General features: G+C 39.6%; 1 protein-coding gene across 1 annotated transcript; it reads right to left on the bottom strand.

Annotated features, from left to right (window-relative positions):
- Nucleotides 1–2,933: 2,933 nt before the first annotated feature.
- MRPS31 (mitochondrial ribosomal protein S31) lies at nucleotides 2,934–25,515 on the bottom strand. Its single transcript, XM_017814992.1, is given in 9 exon segments — nucleotides 2,934–3,402; nucleotides 8,276–8,419; nucleotides 12,649–12,722; nucleotides 15,737–15,883; nucleotides 20,365–20,523; nucleotides 21,222–21,506; nucleotides 23,726–23,854; nucleotides 23,856–23,923; nucleotides 25,507–25,515. Coding segments are annotated over 9 exon segments (1,227 nt in total). The 3' UTR covers nucleotides 2,934–3,190.
- Nucleotides 25,516–26,008: the final 493 nt, after the last annotated feature.

The following is a 26,008-nucleotide window of genomic DNA, read 5'->3' as shown; positions in this document are numbered from 1 at the left end:
TGCTGCAGCATAATTGCTTTCTAGGGGTTAACATCCTGAAATCTCAGCACGGATAATCTCTAACTCCAACCATACAATCATTCCTCCAGCTTCTTAATACCTCAGTGGGGAGCAAATGCTCTGTCTCCTCCAAGATGACCAGAGACCCTCTGGAACCGCTGTGGTAGCACTAGACAGGTGGAAAATGGAGACTACCCAGATGTAATAGAAAGTGAGGGAAATGGAACTTGCAGTCAAGCTGGGAAGCCATAACCATCATTCACAGCACTAACAACAGCTACCACTGTCTCCAACAGCAAGTCTCTAAGCCTTTGCATGCAACTTTGCAGTAGTTCAGCCACCTCCACTCAACATGAAATTCTCCTTTTGCTACGTACCCACTGTAGTCACCTCAGAGGAAAAACTGTCACCTGAAAGTCGCACATGGACAACATTCCCTGCAATTATGGCTCTGGGTCAGTCTGCTCCATCTTCTTGCTCTCCCAGGGCAGCATCAACCCTAGCTCCCCCCAAAGCCAGATGACTTTCCAGTGTGGGTGTCTGGGAGGTACAGCACTAGCAGTGCATTGCAAGACCTCAGCTTCATGCATAAAGATGGAAATGTAAGAGTGCAGAACACAACAAATACTGTTTTGCCTCGGAGAGATTCTAATGCTGAGTCCATTGAGTTACCATGTAATACCACCTAACCAGTTACAAGACATGGAAAACCAACCATCTGAAGAAAAGCCCAAATGATTCCCAGAGGGGAATCAATAGCTGCAGCACTAGCTCCACTCTGAACAACAGTAGACAGCTTTTATCCTTTGTGCTTCAAAAGAAAAGGGGGGATTTTTATGCTTTAAGTGACTAATCTGTAAGCAATGCTTTAAAAGGTAGTAAAGCCTACCACCAGGTAGTGTACACCCCAAAAAATCCACACACATAAAAGCTCTGCCACTAGGGCTCTCTTAATGTGCCATGAGCGTTCCCAGTAAGCATCCGTACATATGGGCAGCTAGGTCTGATTATTCAAATCCTGTTGCCTAGTATTAACTCTCAAATCTATATTTAAGCACCTAAGTAGGAATTACTACAGCTTTCCAAAGATCGTAAGCATCAAGAGCTCTTGTTAAGAGCTTGCCAGAGGACTGACCTCCTAATGAATCTGTTTAAACAATAATATTCACCTCACTCCCAGTGCTGGGAAACTCAGTACTTTCATATACAGCTTATGCTCCTGAACCTCTTCCAGCAAGAGCCAAGTTTCTGAGTATCTTGTCTTTCCTATCAAAACACAGACTAGATGCAAATACATAGAGGCTATTTCTAGAATCCTGCACTGACTTCAAAGTTACTGTACCTTGTTTTAGCAAAGGCTTGAATACAGCAGAACGCAGGCTGTGTGTTATAGTTTGGTAGAAATTTGGGAAGAATGATATTTTTTAAGCAAAACATATCTGGGCATTGAACCAAAATCTATTTGAACCAAACTATCACAGTACCAAATACAGATATTTTGATGTAATTACTCTCTCCATTCCATATCCAGAAAACCTCTAAAAATTTCTGCAGAACTTGAACCTTTCTGTTCTTACAGACAGAAAGTTAAAAAAGTTGCTTCTCCTTTCCACAGCCTGAGTCTTTCCTTTGCCAGACATGCAAACAAATGTCTTGGAGATGAGTGGATCACAGCAACAGTATTCCAACTCATAGAAAAAGGCCGACTCTCTATTTTTCATTCACTTTCTTGTAATTCTTATTTTAAAAACAATTTGCATATGAAGCTAGTGATTTACCTTCCTTCTATAATGAATTCTATATACATCTTCCTTCCTGCTTGATTACGAGGAAATGTGAGAAACAGACAGAAATGCATTTTATAGGGCCAATAGTTGCTAACATGGTTGGAGAGAACAAGGAAGAACACAATATGCAAGACTGGAAATGTTCTGGAAAGTTAAGCAGCAAGATGGTCATTCAGAATCCCGGATTATGAGTGAGTAGTTCTGGATGGACAGAACTGAAGTAAAATATGTTGCAACGGCTTAATAGATGCAAAGGACCATACACATTTAATTAGAAGAAAGTATTATCTAGAAAATATGAAGTTGCTTCACCAGCATCAAAGAACTAGACAGAAACCAGCAGTGGCATCATGAGACAGCAAATTGTAGGCAACAACCCTCCTTGTCAGGAATGCCAAGTTCTCTTCCTAGCCCTGCAGATGCAGGAGATAAGTCTCAGCTCCAAACACTGCAGTAATGGGTGAAACAGAATTTTATGTATTACTTGACATCCAGACCCATTTTTAAACAACAAATACCAATGGGAAGTTAGTCAAAAGCTTCAGAGTGGATGTATAGATGGTAAGAGAGATTTCATAGAATCAGAGAATCATAGAATGCTTTGGGTTCAAAGGGACCTACCTTTGAGATCACCTAGTTCAAAGCCTTCTGCCATGGACAGGGACACCTTCCACTAGACCAGGTTGCTCAAAGCCCCATCCAGTCTGGCCTTGAGCACTTCCAGAGATGGGACATCCACAACTTCTCTGGGCAACCTGTGACAGTGCCTCACCACCCTCACAGTAAAGAATTTCTTCCTAACATCTAATCTAAACTTGCCCTTTTACAGTTTAAAGCCATTGGTACCGGTCCCAATATCAACCACTCCCTTATTATTTTCTATAACTTACCAGTGTTATGCTGTTCACACATCTCATGAATGCAACAGCCTTTCACTGAGCAGATGAACCAACAAGCATATAATTCAAATGACTTGATCTTTACCAAAAACTTTAAAAATGAACCAGTAAAGATAATTAGTGAAAGGAGGAGAGAAAGGATTAATACTATCCAAATATCAGTGTGGTTAATGAATTAGCAAAATGAACCCTTACTATCTCAGTACAGTTTTTCAAAATTAGATCTGTATCAGAAGTTTCAAATTTAAAAGACAACAATTTTAATAAACTAAATTTTAAATGCACATTCTACAAAAGCCTTACTTTTCAGTTCCTTCTTTTGTTGTCAGAAGTATCTACATATACATGGACACGCAATTAAGAAAGTATGACCTTTCAGTTTATTATTTAAAATACAACTTTCAGGTCACAGGATTACTATGCACTGACGGTATTTCCATTACAACAAATCATCATTCGTGACACAATGATTCTTCATTTCAAGGGTAAGCACTTTCCCAAGTCTCAAATCTCTTGAAGAAATTCCTTCTTTTCCTCAAAATACTTCTCAAACCACTCAATATGTTCAATCTTCTGCTTAACACTGAGGTATGGGTTTTTTGAGAGCCCACAGATGACTAGTTCCATGAAGTGGCGAATAGGTCCTTCCTTGGGAAAGCCTTCGAGGTGTTTGTCCAGAAAGATATGTTCATGAAATTCAGCATCATCATCCATCCCTAGTAGAAAACACAAAAAAAGACAAAGTTATTTTCATAACATAACAGAACAAAATAAAAAAAATATATAGTTTGCAAATAATCTTAAATTAGTAAAATTAATGGTTCTGCTCACATTTATAGAATATGTAATATTTAAATCAACTTTCTGGCCGGTAATCTCACTAAAAGCTGACGTCGGAATAGGAGTAGGAATAATTATAACCATAATCAATCTTCTTGCCAAAATCCGGTTTGTTCAACACCTGAAAATTTTCATTCACCGGTGGTAGCTGGTTGGGGGCACTTTCTTAATAAATTCTTAAAGAAAACACTGATTGCCTAAATTCTGCAGAGGATTAAAGAATACAAGTCAGCCTTGAACAAATGAGGCAACCTCATACTGAACAGCTAACACACACTTACTTGCATGTCTGTTCTGAGTCACAGTTTTAACATCCTATTGCTATCAAATGGGCAGAGAAATTGCTTTTTCTGACATCTTCTGAATCTGTGAGTATATGCTGATGTAAAAATGTTGTGTCTCTCACCAGCTGCTACTTTTAAGTCACAACCATCACTGAAGATGATATATTCAGAAGTACCCACAGAACAGGGCATAAGGGATTACTGGAGATCTCTAATCAAGCACAGCTCAGATCCTACACCAAATTTTTGTTCTCTGTCCTGTGAATTTCTTTTGCCATTGTTCATACCATGATGCTACAGACAAAGACTCAGAACACAAATTCCTACATGCAGAAAAAAGGCCGCTTTTGCCGTTCCCAATTCCAAGAAAAAAAAATAACGAGGCAAACTGGGATTTGCAAAGAAAGATTTTTCTTCAGTTAGATATACATGAAAATTTTTATTTGATCCCCATTTGCTTGCACCTTTAAATAAAAATCTGGTATTAGAGAAAAACATTGTACCACTTTCAGATGACAAAAATGTGAAGTCTACACCAGAGACATAAGTGTACATGTTTTCCTAAATTAGCTAGTTTCATGGTTTTCTATACTACTTGACAAAAATCATGAGTATTAAAATGGAGGTAATTAAGCCATGTTAGCTCTAGGCTTCCTCCTCTGTTAGAGCTTCTACAGTTTTAAAAGAGATGATGCACATCTCTGGGTTGGAGAAGTCTCTCAACTTGTTAAGTTCGTATTCTTTCCTGGTTTAAGCTTTAGATACTGCAATATCTGAAGGAGCTGGGAAATACTTCCATTTTTCCCACAGATTTTTCCTAGAAATGTGTGAGTGTATCCATACCAGTTACATATCACATTTATCTCCCTTGTTCTTGGAAAAAGAAAGCACATTTCCTTCTTCAGAAGCTCTCTCCTTTTTCCTTTATGTTGAAAGTTAAAATAAAAAAAAACAGGCAATGTCAGCTTCAGAAGGTGTATTTCTGCTGTGCTTGGAAACCTATGTCCTCTTACAGAAGCACAGTGATGATCGGAAGGTGGAATCTCATTGTATCTAGATGCTACTGGTTGCTTTCTCAAACTAACAACCTTTCCAGACTTCCATACTTTTGCTGGTCTCAGAAATCCAAGAAAACTAAACCAACAAACTCACTACTGAAAAAATCTGAGTAATGCTGACAGTAAAATCTGGCCTCCTGGATGCTCTTCTTTTGGGGATAGATAGAGGGTGTCAGGAGAGATTGTGCCTAATAAATAATTTCACCATTTTCCTCTCTAAGCCAAAAGAAATTAAACTATTTATAGTCTAAAAAAAATGCAGGTCAGATGGAAATATAACATCATGTATTCTCATCTCCTTTTTGTTGAAGACATGATACACGGTTTGGGGAGGAAGTGTTAAATCCAAATATTTCAGTTAGACCACATATTTCAGTCCTCAAAAAAGTAAACAAAAGTGCGTGACAGAAAATGAGACCACAACTACCCAAAGCATCAGAGACTGAAACTTCTGGTGGGAACTGATCAGATGAGATATGCTTGCATGATTCCCCTCGCCCCACCCTCCCCCAGCAAACCCTGACTCCCGCTGCAAACCTGTCCCTCAGCCTCTCTTGCGCTATCCTCAGAAACCTAATTTGAAATAACACGCATAGTAGGAAATCTAAAGTAGAGGATTTTCTTTTTCAACCTCAAAGCAAAAAGTCATCTACTCTCAATATCCTATTTCCAACCCCCAACATATTACAAAACAGAAAGTCTGGGGAATTTCTCTACCTACAACATTAATCCTTCCAAGACATGACCAACCTTGCCTTAAAGATGTCATCTCAAACACAGATGTCCACCCCTTACAAGGAGTGTTGCTGACATGCTACAAAGATGACTATTTTGATCCAGTGAAAAGATGTCCCTGTCCTTGGCAGGGGGTTTGGACTAGATGATCCCTAAAGGTCCCTTTCAGCACAAAGCATTCTATCCTTTTAGGATTTTTAGAATGAGACAAATCATGCTCTTCAGTAGGTCCCTAGAACAGATCCGGAATTACTAAAGCAACCCTGACAGAATGGTTGTGTAACTTTGCCACTTCTCTTGGCAAGCTGATCCAACATTTCTCTTCTGGGAACAGCATCTCAGCAAAACAGACAGAACAGGACTTGGTGAACTTTTGCCTACAGAGAAACCTTCCTATCACTTGTGCAGTAACAATCTCTGGCCCACCAAAGGCATTTGCTCCTCATAATGAGGTGTTAAGGCAAAGTAGCACCTGTAACCTGCGCTGTAATTTTTAGCTCCTCGGGTTTTGAGTCATCAATATGAACAGAAATAATAAAAGAGGCACGAATCAATGTTTTTCCCAACTTTTTGCCATGGCAATCATGGAGGAGAGTTAAAGCTACTAGAAACAGGAGAGGCAAGCAGAAAGAAGGAGGAATGAGAATGGTGTTATGCAAGCTGTACTAATGGTTTGCTAATCTGGTAAAAATTAATCGGAGGCTGGAGAGACAGGGAGGAGAAAAAAAAAAGGTAATTTTCTGCCTAACGGTGATTTCAACTGCATCAGACAAGGGAAAGGACATGCAGGGAGGAGCAGACGACAGGGCACTAGGGGTGTGTGGGGGAAGACTGCTGCTGGCTGCTGCAGCAAGACAGTATGTCTAGCCACATCTTCAGATGTTCACACCAAAATCATTTTAAAAATCATGACCTTGTCGTGATGCCACAAAGCACAGCATAGTGCCTTGGTAAAGCACTCTAACGAGATCCCCAGAAATGCTCTGGAGCCAAGAAAAAGAGGCATAAGCAGTCATCTTCCTTTTTATATTTAGTTTAAAACTTTAAAGGCTATCGTAATGCTAAAAGTTGAGTATATATGCTTCCTCAACAGAAAATTTAATTGCACTTACATTTTTAAATCCACATGCTTGTGGCATAACAGAAAAATCACACCTTTCTTGATACAAGCTGAAGTAATGTCCTCCCATTGAGGGAAATGGCTGTTACAAAAATGCAAAATTGACAGCAGAAAGGGGCATCTTTCTTTTGCAGAGACACTGAAATTACAGTATGTTGATATAACTGGAGTGAGGTTCTCAAGCTTTTTAACCATGCTTTGACATACCTGACATGATTAATAGCCTGTGGCTGGCAGTTTGATAGGATGGAATTTACTGACTTGGTATTTCAACCTGAGAGGTGATAGATTTTGGAACGCTCCACTGGAATTTTCCCCATGACTAGTCTTTGAGGACAAATCAATAAAGATTCTTGTTTAAGAATATGTAAAGACTCTTTGTCCGTCCACCACCCCATCCCAGACAGCGCAGCTCCAGCCACATTGCTGCAACAGAGAAACCACCGGCCGCCAAAGACACTTTGTCAACGGCCGGCCCCAGACAGCAGGGTTCCAGCCACATTACAGCAACAGCAAAACCATCGGCCACAATGGTTTTAAGCTTGCAAAAACATGATTGGAGTATACTTGGATTTCTACATGATGGAACAGATCAATTCTGGGAGCAGTGATTAAATTCTGTGAAGAAACTGCCAAATAGGATGAGAATAAACACTAAGAAACAATGAACCATGTTATTCAACTTGCAACTCAGTATAGCACAGATTTTCAAAGACTCCCAGCTTCAGATACTAACCTGTTTTGCTCTCAGTGACTGAATCACTACAGAGCAGTTCTGTTTGATGTCTTTAAAGTCTTTAAAAAAACCCCAAACCCACAGCCAAGCTCTCCCTGAAGTTATGAAGTCCCCTTTCCTATACTGTAGACTTTGAGTAGTTGCTCTTGCTTCCTTTGCATTCATTCTCTCTCTTTGCTGGCTTAACTTCACATGAAGCTTTTTTTTTTTTTATGGTAATAGAAGAAAATAAAGTGCACAAAGATGCCTAATTAACATAGATGCCCAGAGTGAGTGAATATTGTGACTGTTTATTCTTATGAAACGGACAGAACAAAGGGGGCAAACAACTGTTTAACACTCAGCCTGGGCAGATATGGAACTGGCAGACAGCAATTTGAGATCCAGCTAGACACCTGTCCGAGACCCGCACCAAAGAACAGAACCAGCATTATAAAACACAAACAGTAGTTTTAAGATTCCCCAACTTCTGCCAGGAGCTTAATTTAAAGAAGTTGCATAGTAAAAGGTATTACATAATAGACTTGAATGGACTGTTGGTGTTGAAAGCATCAGGGAGGGAGAGAGTTCTCCCCTTTTTGGCAGCAGCCAGTCATCAGATCAGCCAAACCACCTGCAGGACTTCACCTGAAGAGTGCCAGAATGAGTTCATCTGAAGTATCTCTGATCTGGGACAGTCAGGGAGTTATATTTGTTTACTATCAAATGCATGACTCATAGCTGAAATGCTATGTTGAAACAGTCAAAGGTCAAATATGCTCTAATTTTAAAAAAAGATAAATTGAGACAGATAATAAAAGTTAACAGTGCACATACCGACTTCATTGTCAATTGGGAACTCCCACAGTATTCCCTCTTTTGTCCACTCGATCATCTCCTCAAAACCATTTCGGGGAGGCTGTGCAGTTATTGCTGCAATCTCCTTTGCAAACTCCAGATCCCAAATTGTTGGTGAAGGTACTAAAAAATAAATTTTGTAAAGATCTGTCAGCAGCCAAAGACTTTTCACTAGCTATAACAAAGTCCTTTAACATTAATCTTTACAGAGACTAATTTTTTCTACTTCAGATGCCAGCATCACCTTTCTCAAATGAGAATTCTCTGTTGACATGAAAGCCCATTAAATTCTCAAATGTATGATGAAAATGCATTCTGAACTGCTACGGAACAGTTTATTTTTAAGCCTTCCACAGAGCAGGAATTTAATTTTTCCACAATCTGTTTTCTTTTTTGTCTTTCACAAAATTGTGGATATGACAAACTCCGAATTCGACTGGTGCACTCTGCTAAAAGAATCTTACTTCTCCAGGAGTTTTCAGGTACTTCATAACGATACTCTCCTTCAGGGAAACAACTCAATCTACAAATGGTGGCAATTCCTTCCCCAACACTCCCAAGTGTCCCAGTTTTTGTCTCCTGGGCTTGAGAAATTGTGATTTCCTATACTTTTCACAAATACACAAATTGTATTTTCCTATACAATTTTCACAAAATTGTGATTTCCTATACTTTCACAAAGGAACAGTTTCTTCAGGGATGCATCTTTCCTGATGCATATAATTATTTCATTTTTTTTAAATCAAACTTTACTCATATGGCAGTAGTTACTCTTAAGGAGTTCCTGCCCCTCCACCCAGGAGAACTGGTCATGAGCCCAGACTGAGCCTCTTCGCTGAACTGAAGGGAACAATCTGTTACCACAGGACAGGGAGAAATCACTGGGAGTGCCTTGGGCTGCTGTCTCATGAGCTGGCCTAAGTTGCACTCCCCTTTGGTTTTTTGCTTCCCCTGTTATCAGTTCACCCTAATCTCCTTGGAACAGAGATCTTCATGTGAATTCAAATGTAAGAGTCGCTTGAAGTGGATCAGGGCCAATCAGCTATTATTTTACTACTCACAAGTGTAAGTAGTTGAAGCCAAGATATCATTTCATCTTTAGCTCAGCGGCTTACAATGCAAATGAATTAAAAAAAAAAATCTTCCTCCCCCGCTTTAAGAGAAAACACAATGAAAGGGCAAACAGTAGTTTTACATACTGAAAAGTGTTTTCAGGTTTTTTTGTGTTAAATCAGAAGATATTAAAATTGTTCCTTAAGAGGGAAATTTCCAGAACTCTACTTCCAGAACCTGACTACTTTGATGTGAGGGCTGGAGGCAAGAATAAAATACAGCTAGAAGACAACATGAGAAACCATACCAAAATGAAATTATTGTCCACATCTTTAAGAAACTAGTACATCTAATAGAGGAAAGCAGAAACTCATTTTTTCAAGCTTGCAGTAAGGGTGATAAAGATTATATTTTCACCTCTGTGAAACAGAAAATAATACTGACATTTTATGTTAACAGTTATGAAGAATATTTTCAGGATGCCAATTTACTTTCCAGTTAACATGCAGGTTTTCAAAACCAATACTTAACAGGAAACTTGCTTTTCTGTCATGTATAAGCGATATTTTAACTCATTATCTCCATTAATATGAGCCAAGACAATGAAAACAAATGAATCAAGGTATCAAGTACCACACCAGTATTTCCCAAGATTAACACAAAAAAAATGTCATCAGGCTTAGTCAGTAAGCCAAGTAATCAGCTTCCTGGCTTAGAATATATTGTAGATTTCCTCAAGGCTACCTGGAACCAAACAAGGAAATACCACATAAAAAGCTGAAAGAAGCTTACTTCTTAATATCTAATTACAAATCCAATAAAGTCCACTCACTCTCTTACACAATTGTGTACATTCCAGTTTTGTGTTTAAAAAAAAAGTGCATCTCAGCTTTTTATCTAGTGACTACTATGAGCCATTGTGTCTGCATTCTGCTCATGAGAAAAAGAAAGCTTAAGTTCTCACCATTTTACCTGAGTAAATTTGAATCAAGTCAAAAGCCAGCTTCTTCAACACCACACTTAACATGACTAAAAACAAACACTGCACAATTTGTTGTTTTTATATGTAAAATACAGACTTTAAAGATATTGGCAGTCTTAAAAAAATTGAATTCCAGTATAATAAGCAAATTTCAGAGGTAGCTGAATTCCAAAACCTCACAGCTGCTTGAAAATATGCAAACAGCACTATTTTACATTTTACTAAAGAAATTAAATAAACAAATTAATTTCTCCCTGCAGTTTCAAGTGTAAAAAAAAAAGATAAAAGTACTCATCTAGAATCTGGCAAAAACTAAGAGTCCTACTCTTGAAACAAACAAATATGCATCATTTTCTAAGATATCAGAGAGGAGTACTATTTCTTCTGCCACTGCTGGCTTTACACAAAGTTCTAAGTCACCACAGTGGAATAAAGTCTTTTTTTGAAAGGGTCTCAGAATACTTGAGGGAAAACAGCACATTAAAGATCAACACTAACAATGCAGTTTCATTGTTTAGAAAGAAAAGGGAGAGAAGGAGTTCTTTACACAACTTGACCATATTCACACACTCTTAGCCAAACCCAGTCTGCAGTAAAGCTGAGCCTTCAGGCGTGAAAGCTATCCCTGTCATGCGTCATGAAGACTGTTCCTGCAGAGCTATGCCATTCACTGAACATGAAGGTGGGTCATACCTGTTTTGACTTTGTGTTTTGTTGGGGTGTTTTTTATCCCACAGGACTTTTGGCATGTATAGTTGGTGGATGAGGAATTGGTTGGGTGGTCGCATCCAGAGAGTAGTGACGAAGGGCTCAGTGTCTGGATGGGGATCAGTGACAAAGTGGTGTTGCTCAGGAATCTGTAATGGGACTGGTATTGTTCAGTGTCTTCATCAACACCACGGACAGAGGGATTGAGTGCACCCTCAGCAAATTTGCACATGACAGCAAGCTGAGCAGTGTAGTTGACACACTTGAAGGATGGGATGCCATCCAGAGAGACCTGGACAAGCTCAAGAAGAGGTCCCACAGGAATCTCATGAGGTTCAACAAGGTCAAGTGCAAGGTGTTGCACCTGGGTCAGGGCAATCCCCAATATCAATACAGGCTGGGAGATCAAGGGACTGAGGGCAGCCCTGCCAAGAACAATTTAGGCATATTGGTGGATAAAAACTGGACATGAACCAGCCACATGCATTTACAGCCCAGAAAGCCAACTGGAATCATAAAATGAAGTATGGCAAACAAGTTGAGAGAGGAGATTCTGCCCCTCTACTCTGCTCTCACGAGACCCCACCTGGAACATTCCATCCAGTTCTGGGGTCCTCAGAACAGGAAGGACATCAATCAACCTGTTAGAGCAGGTCCAGAGGAGGGCCATGAAGATGACTAAAAGGATGCGCTGAGAGAGCTGGGATGGTTTCTCGTGGAGAAGAGACGGCTCCAGGGTGACCTTATTACAATCCTTTCAATATTTAAGGGGAACTTGTAAGTAAGATAAGGACAGAATTTTTAGTAGGCCTGTTGCAACAGGACAAGGGAGTAATGGTTTTAAACTAAAAGAGGGTAGATTCAGAGTAGATAAAAAGGAAGAAATTTTTTCCAGTGAGGGTGGTAAAACACTGGAAATGGTTGTATAGAGGGCTGGTAGATGCCCCATCCCTGGAAACATTCAAGGTCAGGTTGGACGGGGCTCTGAGCAACCTGATCTAGTGGAAGACATATCTGCTCACTGCAGGGGTGTTTGAACTAGACGACCTTTAAAGGTCCCTTCCAACCCAAACTACTCTATGATTCTAAACATATATGAAGAGCCTTACAACACGTAAAGCAAGGTGTCGTTTGTCAGTCACTGACGGGATCTTTCAAGCTGAAACTGGGACACTAAACAAAAGAAGGCCACAGAGCAATCCAGTGTGTAATCGTGGTTTTATACTACCCTGCTTATGCTTAGCCACCTGTAGAGTTTGTTTTCCTGCAATCACAGCCTCACATTTCTTTGCAACTTGACAAATAAGCTGGAGCCAACATACCCATTCTCCAGGCTGGCTTTACACTCACAGGAGTACGACTGACATTTGTGACAAAAAGCCGGTTATACCGTTCAAGTTCAGTAACAGAATGCCCTGAACACTACAGAAAACAATCTGTATGGAAGTTTTGCTTGGTAAAAATCAGAGTTACATTAAAGTAGTCATTTATCAGTCTGAAAGCAGAAAGTGAACAGGTCATAAGTCTCCTCACAGCAATGAATCTCTTGATATTCTAAAAATGCAGAACTTGGCCTCGTTGGGTTTTTCATTATTGAATTTCCACTAACCTGTTTTCAGTGCGTGTTCTGGTTCTGTAGAAGCCTTAGTGAATATATTAAGTCTCTTTCCTACTTTGAGACTTCTATAAACAAAAAAGAAAACCGATATTTAGTATTTCACAACACCTCACAACATTGCCAGCTAGCAAATTAAAAAGTACAAAATATTTTCATGAACTAACAGATCTCTGGAGAAAAAAAAAAAAAAGGAGATAGTGCCTCTCAGTAAATTCTCAGGCTTTAAACCAGAGGAAGTGTTTATGACTTTATTATTCGTCTGTAACAGAGCCTCTCAAAACATTTCCATGCAAAAGAATGAGCATAAATCAAACATTACATTTGTAGTTACTTTTTACTGGAGTATTTAGGAATCTGAAGAAAGGTAAACAGTATCAAACCACAGTACTTAAGTGATTTTACAAAGTTGCAACTATCTGAAGACTTGGGTTTTTTCCCTGTAAAAAATATTGCACAATTCAGGAACAGAAAAGGCAACAGCTAAATCAAATAATTCCTGCTTTATGACATAAATAGCCTTTTTGGAAGATTACAAAGCCACCTTCTCTGTCATATGGCAAACAGTCAAGAGTATATCCCTATGATATGTTTTAAGTAGCTCTCTCTTCTGAATATAAAAATATTTCGCTCTGACCATCTATTTTCAATCACATTTAACATTAGTATAAGCTTACACTAAAAAAAAAAATTTGGAAATACAAGAGTTCAAGAAGCAGTCAAAGTAAATTCTTATAAATGAAAACAAAGAAAAAACAATGTCTTTAGTTTAGAAACAATTATGCTTTTAATCATACTATCTTCCAGGTTTCCACTGAAATTCTAACAGTTACTACTTTTTGTTATTGCATACCCACTGTTACTCTTTCTGACCTTAAAATTCCACCTATCTGGATTTACTGGAGATTTCTAATGGCCTCAACTACTTCTGCAAACCTGCTCTTGTCATATTATATTTCAGTGATGAAACTACCCCTGATCTGTTTCAGCACAGAGCAATCTAGTTACAGAGCCTTAAAAGAATGTTGATTTAGGATTATATTTTCCTATCTCTGTGTAACTCCCACTCACATTGGCCAAAGATACAAGCATGACTTGGAAGAACATTTATTTTAAAATTACAAGTTTAAATTACTATATGCAACATCACTCATTTCATTGAAACCTACTAACTCGACTTAAACTAAGATATTCTTCCTAATCCATCCTTTTCATACTGTCAATTGATATGTAAATCCATCAGATTTTCAGGCATGCAGAAGGAAACCCAGGCCTGAAACTGGATAGTTTACTCATTATAGGGATTTTAAAAACAATTTTAAAGTACTGATCCTGAAGTTATATACCAAGCATAGTTTCTTCACACAAAGAGGGCAAGACAGCTTCTCAGATATCATAAATTTAATAAATTTTTTCAAACATAAGTGAAATTCACTTTGCAGTATGTTATTAAATGAGAAGTTTAGCAAAGGTAAATAATATACACTGTATGAGCATGTAAAAGCTCAGGTTTCCAGTTTATACTTCTAGATCATATTATTTCTGTTCTTTCATACTTTGAAAAACTTTTAATCCAACACCTTAAATAAAGTATTTCTCACAGTCAGTCAAGAATTGCAGCATAATAATAAAATTACTTTCATGTGACTACTACCTCTGTCTGAGAATTATCCAAAGAATAAAAATATCTACAGAGGTATTGTTCATCTGATAATTAAATCAGTTTCTTTGCTCCTCAAACCAGCAGCCTGTGGCTGAATGAAAAACCTGCAACAGAAATATCTAAGTCGGGAGGGCTTGGTCAAAACCTTTGTTCCGCTTCTTCTCCCTTCAACTTTCATTACAAAAAGCCCCTCTTGCACCTCCTACCAGCTCTGCACCAGAACAGAAAACACTGCACACTTATAGCACTGAAGAGGCCCAAGAGATGCTTCCCTAACACACCACTGCAGTTTAGCAGTTCAAGAACAAAGAAGTTACTCAGAAACATTTCAGCAGGCTGTTTTAAGTTCTTCTGATGACTTCTAATGGCCATAAGCCACTTTGATGTTTTTGCATGATCTACATGGCCAGTCGCTGTGTTCCAATTTGTTCCTTATGGGAAGTCACAATTCTCTGTTCATGATATACTGAAATAGATGTCTTAGATAACCAAAGAGAGCAGAATACTCTACATCTACTCACCCACAAACTTATGCTTTTTTTTCTCTTAGTTATCCAAAGTCTGCCTTCAACACAATCTATCTAAACACAAATGATTCACTCAACTTCCAGCCCCTAGCCCCAAGAAGAGGGGATTAACTTGTAAAGTAAATTAATGACAAGAGAAGTTAATATTACTAAAAACTGCTAGAGAAAGAATATACTGAGAAGGAATGTGATTATGAGCTGCCACTGAAAAATCAAAAGACTGCAGGTAAGAAAGCACAGCTTACAGGAGTAAACCAAAAATGTAAGAGCATTCCTTAATTCATTAAAAAATAGACTGGCCACATAATACAAGATAACAGCAATAACAGCGAGATAAGGTTAAGGAGTTTACAATGTAAATTATAAAGTTAATTTCATGGACAATTATAATGCCACAGACAATAGAGAAATAAATTACAGAATGACTTATTAATTGCAATGAGGTGGTAAAATTAAATAAATAAACTTTATCATCTCTTAAAAACCCCAACAGAATGGACGAAACTTTTCTCAACATGGAACATTATCAAAGTTTTCCAGTAGAGGAAATCAAACCTTCAAAATTTCATTTCCCAAAAATTTAAGGAAGTGACATGAAAGTGTATTAAGCATAAGTGAGAAAAATTTAAACTAGTTAAAACAAACACAATTACATTTCAGCACCAAGTATTTTTAATTATCTAAAATGTAACATTAAAAAAACCGCACATTATTTGATTGTTGGTTAACATTAACTACTATGTTCTCATGGTTTATTTCAATGCTAACAGTACTTTTCTTGAAAAATAGTTAAGTGATTTCCTTAAGCTCTCACGTATGGCAAGTAAATTTAAAATCTTATCCATTAGTAATTGCATGCTCCTTCTGTTCAAGTGGAACACAACAAACATACCTTCTGGAGTCAAAAGACTGAGACAAAAATCTTTCAGGCCTTATTCTTTGACCATCATCATCCAACTCCAAGGAAATGCGACTAGATATCCTCACACCCCTCTGAGCTGGGGACTGCCTTTTGACTGTCATTTCTGAAATCACGTTGCTGAAATTAAAAACATGAAAAGTAAAACCTCAACAAATTGACAAAGCAAGGGAGTTTGTCATATGTATTAACCAGAAACTCTACTCTCAATTGGTTTCATGAGCCTCTATGAGACAGACTTATACATTCCTCATAAAATACATCCATCTTTAAACCATCAAACACTCAATTCTACCTTTTCAACCATTTAGTTGTTACATGCTATATAGGAAAAGTGCTATTTTAACCTATTAAATCTACAATGAACGCTTTCTTTGAAATTATTTAGTTTCCAACTTAAAAAAAATCATATATCTGCATACCAATATTCACAGAGTGTACTAGATATGTTTTGCTTAAGCAAATGAGGAACTTCTCTGGATACAAGAAATAGGCTGAAACAGGGAGGTAAAAATCACCAGTTTTTTGGACAGGAACCAACACTGCCCAGGGACAGAGCTGTGCTGCTGCAGACCAAAAGGAAGCTTGACTTCACACATCAGCTGACATGGGCCAATCATGCCACCCTAATAAGTAGGTCACCTTTCCTGATCCACTGCAATCTGTTGCATTGCATAATCATATTACAGCATTAACAGACCACATCTTCCTTCGTAATTCTGTAGTCAAAATCATATGTGAGGAGTAAATGCTCCGATCTCTTCCAGCACCGTGTGCAGCTCATTCTGAACTCAAAGGGCAAAACACACCACCTTTCTGCCTCCCTTAACTGGCAAGTCTGTTGGTTGGTAAGGGCCAAGCTGGTAATTCTTCCTCACAGCTGTCCTCTCCACCCAATGGCTGCCAGTCACATGCAGGCATCCAAAATTGCAGCACTCAAGTTTTAAGACATAAATATGGTCTCAAAAAAGTAAAAATAGGCCGAGTCAAAAATATTGCACATCCATTTTATGACAATTTGAACGAAATTCAAACTATGCTTTTGGCAGTTTAATTCAAAGGAGATTTTACTGACGAGAAAGAAATACTTCTGGAAAATTGTAAAAGCTAATTGCCACAGCAACACAGCAGGATTTCTCTTCAGACTTAGATGTGGTTTCAAATGGCAGAACAAGAACAGCATAGCTCTTCTAGTACCTACTCTGAAAGGTATCTAAAGGCAAGTTTTAAAGAATTTCATTTTAATCTTAAATAAAAAACAATCTCAGATTAGTCACATATCTCACGTTAGAAATTATTCTCTAAAGTGGCTACTGGCATTAGTAAGTTGGTGTTGGGTCAGAGGCTTGACACACTTAAGAGGGTCAAAGGGACATAATTTCTAAGGTCAGACACACACAGCCCAGCCCACTGGCTTGACTCGGCTGTGACCTAGAAGGCTGGAGCGTTCCTGTGCTTCAGGGGAGGCAGGATTGCTCAGAGAACCTCTCCTTAATTTACTTGCAGTTTTGCACAGTAGGTTTGGACAGACTACACTACAAATCCATCAGAACATGCAGTCAATGGTATCGTATTTCTCACTGGGAAATCCTAGTGTCACCCCATCACTGGCATATCAATGTTTCTGGCAGCAACACTCATCACTCTATCATTAAAAGTCCCCCTGCATCATCAAAAGTACCCCTGTATTAACAAAAATAAAACTACAAAGATTCTTTAAATGCCTTTTGTAACAAGAAAAGTCAATTTACAAAGTCAGACTCCGACCCCAGTGTACCGATAGCGGTCAGATATTACATATTACCTCATGTCCCAACACAACATTTTAAACCTACGTTCCTAGGTACTTCTGCCATTCAGAAATAGGAAGAGGTAGGACTTTTGTAACAACCACAGATTCTCTCTCCTTCCTGATTACCAGGCAATAATTATCATACTAAAAATGAAGACCTACAGAGCTTTGGATATATTTTAGTCAAAGCTCCGAACTACTTTTCCTCTTCTTCACCCAAAACAGGAGCTGAAATTTCAACTTGTAGATTGAAACCGCAGATTTTATTTTGGTGTAGTGCTGTTGTGATTTCCATGGAGTGAAACTTTATACCACATTGAGAAAAATAAATTCTGGTATCATTAATATTTTCCCCTCCTCGCAAACACACTGCCCTCATGCTGTCTACAAAACAAGGTGATGAGATGACTGCATACAACAGTGACCTCTGGAGGTCATGCCACTATCCTGGTAAAAATATTTGGTACAGAAGATCTGGAAAACGTACAATTTATTACATATTATGAATCACAATAGCACCATTTTTTACAGTTCAGCTCTATATGGTCTACTGCTTGTGAAAGTATCTCATTTTTAAATATTTTAAATAACTGAGGAATATATATTGGTTTTTAAAATGTGTCAGCATATTGAATGCAAAACCTTTATAGAAAAAAATTGAAAGTTAAATTGCCCGTATTCCCCTGTCAAAATAAAATTCAACACAAAATAATAATGTATAAACGAAAGTAAATGCTTTCTAATATATTAAAAGTATTTTAGTGTGCTGTGTGGATTGAGATATTGTGGAGTATAAATCATGCTGAATCAAGTCTGAGGGCTGCTGGGCTTTGTAAAATCAACATTTTTAACACTAGTCAGAAACCGGAAAGTACTACATTGATCTAAAAGAAATGAAAGGTCACTACTAACACTGAAAGGTTACAATAACCAAATTTTCTGTCATGAAAATCAGCAGGAGTTGCTGATCTTTCTTTAAAACTCATCCACTGATAAGAGTTGTAAACTGTTACTCAACTATTAAGGAAGAAAACTAAAACTTTTCAGCAGACAGTGGGGCGGGGCTGGGGGTGGGGAGTGTATTCCCTGGAGGAAACAAACTAGGTCACAAAGCTGCCTCAGGGAATAGAATTTGCCAACTCAAATCACGCCAAGCCAGCCGTGACATTCTGGTTGAGGAAAATGCATTTTTCTAACGGTAGCGATTCATCCACAAGCATGACATAAAATACTGTAATACCACATTTCAATCCACCCATCAACAGCATAGAGGCACTATATAGCTGCAGCTTTTAAATTTTTGAAGAATTTCAACTCACTTTCAAGAGAAAAAAACCCTTTTTGCTTAGACTACAAGCTCCTTAGTCATCATTTTTCTTTCACTGCAGCCAGAGCTGGGTCAGTGCTTCAGGAAAAGTGCAGTAGGTGACAAGACAGTGAGCCCTTGATGCCAGCAGTCAGACCAACCACACCTAGACAAGGGCATGTACACCTCAGGGAAGGGAGACAGCACATATGACGTTAGCCCCTGCACATATTAGCTCAGTGAGTATCCCTGCGGTCCTCCACTAGGTAGTCAAGTAGGTTCTAACTACATTTAAGTTGGCCACCCACAGCCAATGCCACTATGGAGATGTTTGTGTACTCTGCTCTTCTAAAAAGCACAGTGACAGAAAGGACACAAGCCCACTGGTAATAAACAGTTTAATGAACATATGCTTTATATAAATAGTCCTTATGACTGAAGAACAGGTATTTTGCTTAACAAAGTTATCACTGAGCACTGTATACCCCACTCTCTGGGCAATCATTTAACTCAACCTGATTGCAAAGCATCTGTCATGTTCTTCCTTAATTTCCACTCACTTTGAAGGCAGACATCAGCCACAAACATCATTAGCTTGTTGGCTGCTCTGTTTGCAGTACATTGATAACCATACCAAGCAGATCCTTTACTGATCCCTATAAACAATAATACATGTAAACGACGAAAAATAATAGATGGGTCAAACTTAGATCCTCATTTGGGACAAATTCATTTTCACAGAATAAATTAAAACTAAGATAAGCAGCTTGCAGTTCACACTGCAAACAGATGAAAAGAAAGGTTTCACATTCATTTTCTGCTGAAGATGCAGTTTTCTGTTTGGTTCAGCATTTCACCTGGATTTAATGCCTTATTTTCTGAGTAGTTATCTGAATACTAGCTGAAAAAAACAGAATGAAAAACCTGTCTTCAGCCATCATCCAAAAGAGCAATATGCACAACTGTGTCCGTTTCCAAACAAATGTTTCTCATCTGTTTGAAAGCCGCACTGGAAACAGAGTTAAGCCAAGAGATGAGTTTCTTGGGTTGACTGGAAAGTTTTGAAAGGAAGGGTGGGACTATAAACAGAGCTGCTCTAGTTCATTTCTGCAGAGCTGTCATGAAAATTCACCAGTCCAGACAGAACGTCTGAAACGTCTACAAATCCATCCATTGTGTGAGAATTTTGGAAGCTTGTGACAAAAAAACCCCAAACAAACTCACAAAAAGAGCTGTTATTTTGCTAGCCTGTCCAAGAAAGCAATGATCCTGGGCAGGAAAACAATTCTGTTTCTGCAAAACCATTTTAGAAAGACGACGGCAAAATTTAGAGCTTGGTATAACCAGACCAACCGTGTTACTAATATACATTAATCCCAAGGATAAACTGTCCAAATGTATCTTTTAGGGCCATCTTTCCAACACAGAACCCAGTCACCTTCAGGATGACATTGCAAAATTAGAATTTTGAACATAATTGAGAATAAAACTCAATAAACAGACCGTATGTTAATAGTTTCCCCCTTCTTCTGTCTATCTGTGGTTTCTTCATGTCTTCTTAGTTGCGCAAGTAGTTCTGATTCTGTCTGTTTCTTGTTGAGTGGAAGGGAAGATGCGACTGCAGAAGCAGCCTTCACCAGTTCTGGATTTAAAGGCTTTCCTCTGTAAGAGTCACAAGAGATACGAAATTTAAAAAAAAAACAACAAAAACCTTTAATATCTTTAAATTGTCATTTCTGTACTGCCATTTTATGTCTTAATAACTCGGAAGTTAGTCAGATATTTTCCCAAGGGGTGGCCACTGGGACAGGCAGGTTTGCCCTGTATTGCACTAATCATTAAATGCTGAATGACTGTGACAAGCTCTTGTTTTCAAACCTGGGGAAATGGCAGCCCCATGCCACTGCACAGTCCCTCGGACATACAGCCTGAAAAACACTGGCAGCATAGACCTGTGGGGTAATAAATATTATATAACACATTGTGGAGAGAAGCCAGTCCAAAGACCTGACAATCATGATGCCATTCTTAAATTTTTTTTTTCTTTTTTCTCAGTTTCATTGTATTTTATCTGAACAGTATTTTCCCTCTCCCATTAAAATAACTTTCCACGAGCAGATGCTAATGTTACCTTTCCAGAATCTCAGTGCAGAAGAAGGTAGCATGTCATAGAAAGCAACTGGCATCTTTTGTCCAGAAGCTCTCCTATGATTTACTCCAAGCTACATCTGTACACCACACTCCCTTACAAGATTCTTTTCGATAGGTGGAAATGGCATTTGATGGTTTGTTTTGTCCTGAATAATGAAAAAAAATGAAAAAAGGATAAAACAGGGCAAGAAAAGTTTGTTACACTTTACCGTTGGATGCTTTCTGCAGTTCTCTGAGGACCTTCACTGTCTGGGCCTTCCAGCCTGTTCGTGGCTTGCTTTTTGTTCTCACTGCCTTTTAACTCTTGGAGTTTCTTTCTGTAGCTCACTTCCACTTTCATATTACCAATAATGTCTAACAGCTTCTGCTTTGGTGTTTCTGCTGTAGCCTCCTGCCTCTTTGATGCCCCCTCAGTGGTGCTGCCTTTGGAAGTGGTACATTCATCTTTCTCAGTAGAAAGCATGCTGCTTGTGCTGAAGGGTTTCTGTACTTTGCTAGATGATACACAAAGTTAAAAAACAGAAGTTACGAATAGGGTCCAAGACTGAATTTTGTAAGCCTACAAAAAAAACCCCCAAAACATCAATTACAACTGTCTAGGTTTAACTGAGTGCATTCTGAGTATGTTAAGTATATGCCAAACATGTACCATTTGACTTTTGAGAAGGACTGGGACACCATTTCAAACCCTTGATTATTTACAGTTTCCTCATCACAAAAATCAAGTAAACAACTTTAAAACACTGTTTATTTGTGGAGAAAATAATCTATGAACTTAAAACTTCCAAAGTATTTCTGCATTAGGTAGTAGAGCAAGTTTGAATCTATTGGTACCTTATACTTAAATTCGTTGGTAGTGAGAAAACTCAACAAAACTCTTAAAAATAAGTCAATAAAGACAATACTCTCAGCCATCTGAAAAAAGACTGTACACACACATGTAGCTTCACATGTTTTCACTCTTGTGGCACTACCACAGATCACATTCCACTACCCTGCAATATAGCAGCCAAGTGGGGAAATGGATTCTGCTGAAAGATAACACAGTAACAAACAAAAAATTATTTGGGTTATTTTTCCCTTTGAAATAGCTCCTCTACTTAGTTTACCACATCATGGCAAAGAAGCTGAAACTGACAGTGCAGGTGAAGATGTGAAGCCAGGAACAGCAGGGAGCTGATCAGGAGATTGCTGCAACACAGACACAACTGCATTCTCTAGAAAAGTTATCATAAAATTCAAAGAACTGTTCTTTTTAACATTCTAAAATGAAGGTTTTAAATCTCTAAATTCACAGCTGCAAAGAAAAAAATTAAAATTAAATATTTATTTTGATTCAAAATAAAACACCTCAGCAGATCATAAAACATTTCCACAAATCTGAAGGGATTGTGACATACCTCCCCACCTCACACACATCTGTCTTTGTGTAAAAAAAAGAAAATCTGCCAGTACCAGAAGGCATTACACTTCAGTCACTCTGTACTTCATAAACTGTCAGCATTAAACTCTAAATTTCAATGTTGAGAAGCAACAGGAAAATTTAAGGAAAGCTTCAGAACCTCATTACTGGGAAGAAGGTGGGAGCCCTGCTGTTTTACACTGCGTTGTTCTCCACAGGTATTTGCCAAGCTCAGGCTGCATGCTCCTTAACACTACTTAACCATTCAGAATTTACAGAATCATAGAATGTTGAGGGTTTGGAAGGGACCTCAAAGATCATCTAGTCCCAAGCCCCCTGCCATGGACACCTCCCACCAGACCAGGTTGCTGAAGGCATTATCCAACCTGGCTTTGAACATTGCCAGGGTTGGGGCATCCACAGCTCCTCTGGGCAACCTGTACCAGTGTCTCACCACTCTCACAGTAAAGAATTCCTTCCTAATAGCTAACCCAAATTTTCTTTCTTTCAATTTGTATCCATGTTCTATCGCTACCGTTCCTGAGTGCCTCTTTGGCTTCCCTGTAGCCCCCTTCAGACACTCCACGCAACCTTCTCTTCTCCAGGCTGAACAGCCCCAACTTTCTCAGCCTAATCTTTGCTTACAAAGAATCAAAAAAAAAACCGGAAAACACAGCAAGACTGCAAGCCGTAGACATTTAAAACCAGCAGTGCATTGCATTTTGCATCGCTATATTTCACCTACCCTCTGGTTTGCCTCCTGCTGGGAAGCTCGGCCTGAGAAAGCAAATACAGCTACCAGGGAGCCTGAGCTGTTTTATGCATGAGGCCATCACAGCATCGGAGCTTGTGCAAAAATATCGAGGAGCTTTGAAACTAAAAAAATTAAATAAATAAACGTACAACTGACCTGCCATTAAAAACACTTAAAACTCTGATATCAAAAATTAAAACGAACTCCCAAATGTTGCTCTTAGCCGGTGCTTTGGGCATGTACAACAAAGCCCAGCAGGCAGCACCGCTCTGCTGATCCACACGGTGCAGAGTTATGGCCAGGTCACACATGCGGATCGCTCACACCACTCCACGACGGGAAGAACGGCAAGGAAAGCAACGTGAGACACACAACCCACGCCATTCCCTTCCATCGACCCCAATCCCCAGTCCCTGCTGGTGTCACTGGTTCCCAGAGCCGGCGGCACAGGCGGACCCCGGCCCTCAGAAGGCCGCGCTTTGGGATACGGCCCGGCCACCGCCGGCACACACATACACCCCGCCCCGCCAGGTGAGGATGTAGGGGAGCGAGGGTACCTGTGAGGGCTGCAGTGCAGCCGCGGTGCCGCCGCCACCCCGAGGAGCCGCGACGCGCAACTACCGCCGCCCCAGACACGTACACGGCCCCACATCGTGCCCGCGCTCCGTGCCCGCGCTCCCCGCCGCCGCCGGCTGGGAACAGAAGCCGCGCCGCGCGTTCCGCGCAGCAGCGTTCCGCCTGGCTCCGGCCGGGATCTGCTCCTCCGCCAAACAAACCCATCCAGGCCACCGACAGTCTCTCAGGGGTCTTTGTACCAGGATTTGTAGGCGCGTTTGAAGAGCACTGCCAGCAGGTCGAGAGAGGTGGTCCTGCCCCTCTACTCAGCCCTGGTGAGGCAACATCTGGAGTGCTGTGTCCGGTTCTGGGCTCCTCAGTACAAGAGAGACGTGGAGCTCCTGGAGCAGGTCCAGCAGAAACAAAGATGCTACAGTCCGGAGCATCTCTTTTATGAGGAAAGATGGAGGGAGCTGGACCTGTTCAGCCTTGAGAAGAGGTGACTGAGAGTGGACCTCATCAATGTCTATCAGTATCTAAGGGGTGGGTGCCAAGAGGATGGAGCCAGGCTCTTCTCAGTGGTGCCAAGCAGTAGGACAAGAGGCAACAGGCAGAAACTGATGCAGAGGAAGTTCCACCTGAGCATGAGGAAAAACTTCTTTCCTGTATGTGTGACCACACACTGGAGCAGATTGCCCAGAGAGGTTATGGAGTCTCCAAGAACCATCTGGATGCAATCCTGTGCAATGTGCTCTAGGATGACCCTGCTTGAGCTGGAAGGTTGGACCAGGCGATCCACCATGGTCCCTTCCAACCTGACTGATTCTGTGATTCTGTGAAACCAAGACTTGGGATGACCCTTCTGAAGGATTTAATGGTAGGAGATCCCCAAAGTCTTGGGGAAAGCTGCAGCTCTCATGGCTGAGCAAGAGCAGATAAGTGCAAGGGTTTCTGCTGGGGCCAAAGCACCTACCTTTAACAATTTTGTGGAGGGAAAAAAAAGATCTGTGTTTACTAAGTTCATGTCTCTCATTGGGTTGCTCCTGGTTTTTCCATCGCTAAATAATCACTAAATTGGCTCCAAATTAAGATACCAGTCCTGCCCCAGTGGTTCACCTATGTTGGTTTTCTAAGAGTGAAGTACATATTTTTTTTTATATTTAAGAAATGGATTTAATAGATTTACATTCCCATAAGAGTTGATTTTTGGGGTTTTTTTTTAGAGTCTTGTCTGCAGTACAGGTGAGGACAAACAAAATAAGTAGCAGTATCCAGAACTGTGCTGGCAGAGTATCTGAAGACCAAAGTTACCTCTCTGAATGACAGATGATCTTGTATTTCAGAGCATAAATTGCTTTAAGAAACGTAAAAGTAAATTCCTTTACAGACAGCTAATTCAAGTGTCTCTCACCTCTCTCTAAAGTTTGTGGTACTGAAAATATTAAGTATAAAACATAGGTTTCAGCCCATACAGTACTTTTGGTTGTGTGTGGCTGGTTCACAGCGATGTTTCAGCATCCAGCCATTTTCCAAGGAAGGTCAGGTGCCCAAGGAGTGTGATATACAAAAGCTCTAAATTCGCACTTTGCATCACAACCCTCCTTTGCTGTGAGCTGCTGCCTGGTAGTATCACATTGCCCCGGCTGAGACAATGTACCAAGACAATTCCCAGATTGGTTCATATTCAGTAACTAACTTTCTATAAGTCCATTGCACACCTCAACCATGAGTTATTTTTTTAAAAAATGGATAGAAGTGTTAAAAAGTTGTCCAAGAAACATACCATTTTCATCTCGGCATGTCGGTTTTATGGATTGCTGTTTTGGCATGAGATTCAAAGGGTAAGTATTTGCAGTTGGCTAATAAACAGGAAGAAAAGGCTCAGGGTACAGCATAACTCCATGGCAAGTGGTAGTTATGAAGAATATTAAGCAAAACAGAAAAAAATATTTTTTGAAAACAGAACCTGGAAGTACAATTCTTACACTACAAAGAAAAATTCTGCCAAAGACCTGTAGCAACAACATGAGCTTTTTATTTTCACCTCAAACTTGCATTATCCCTCATCTCTCTGCTTCCAGACCAGTCAGGTCTTCAATCTCCACACTTACTAGGAAGGTGACACAGTTCAAGAAGTTCTGGAATCCCGAAGGGAATGGGACTATCTATGCTAGTAATGAATTTGATGCAATGAAAACATACCAAAAGACTGAAATGTCTAGTGCTGAGGCTGCTCACCTCCAACTCAGGTAATCTGTTTTGCATTAGGTTAGGGCCAAACATCC

Source organism: Lepidothrix coronata, unplaced genomic scaffold, assembly GCF_001604755.1.
Source record: "Lepidothrix coronata isolate B3197 unplaced genomic scaffold, Lepidothrix_coronata-1.0 Scaffold48, whole genome shotgun sequence".
Classification (NCBI taxonomy): domain Eukaryota; kingdom Metazoa; phylum Chordata; class Aves; order Passeriformes; family Pipridae; genus Lepidothrix; species Lepidothrix coronata.
The sequence above is the reverse complement of the archived record's forward strand: the minus strand, read 5'-3'. Positions and strand labels throughout refer to the sequence as shown.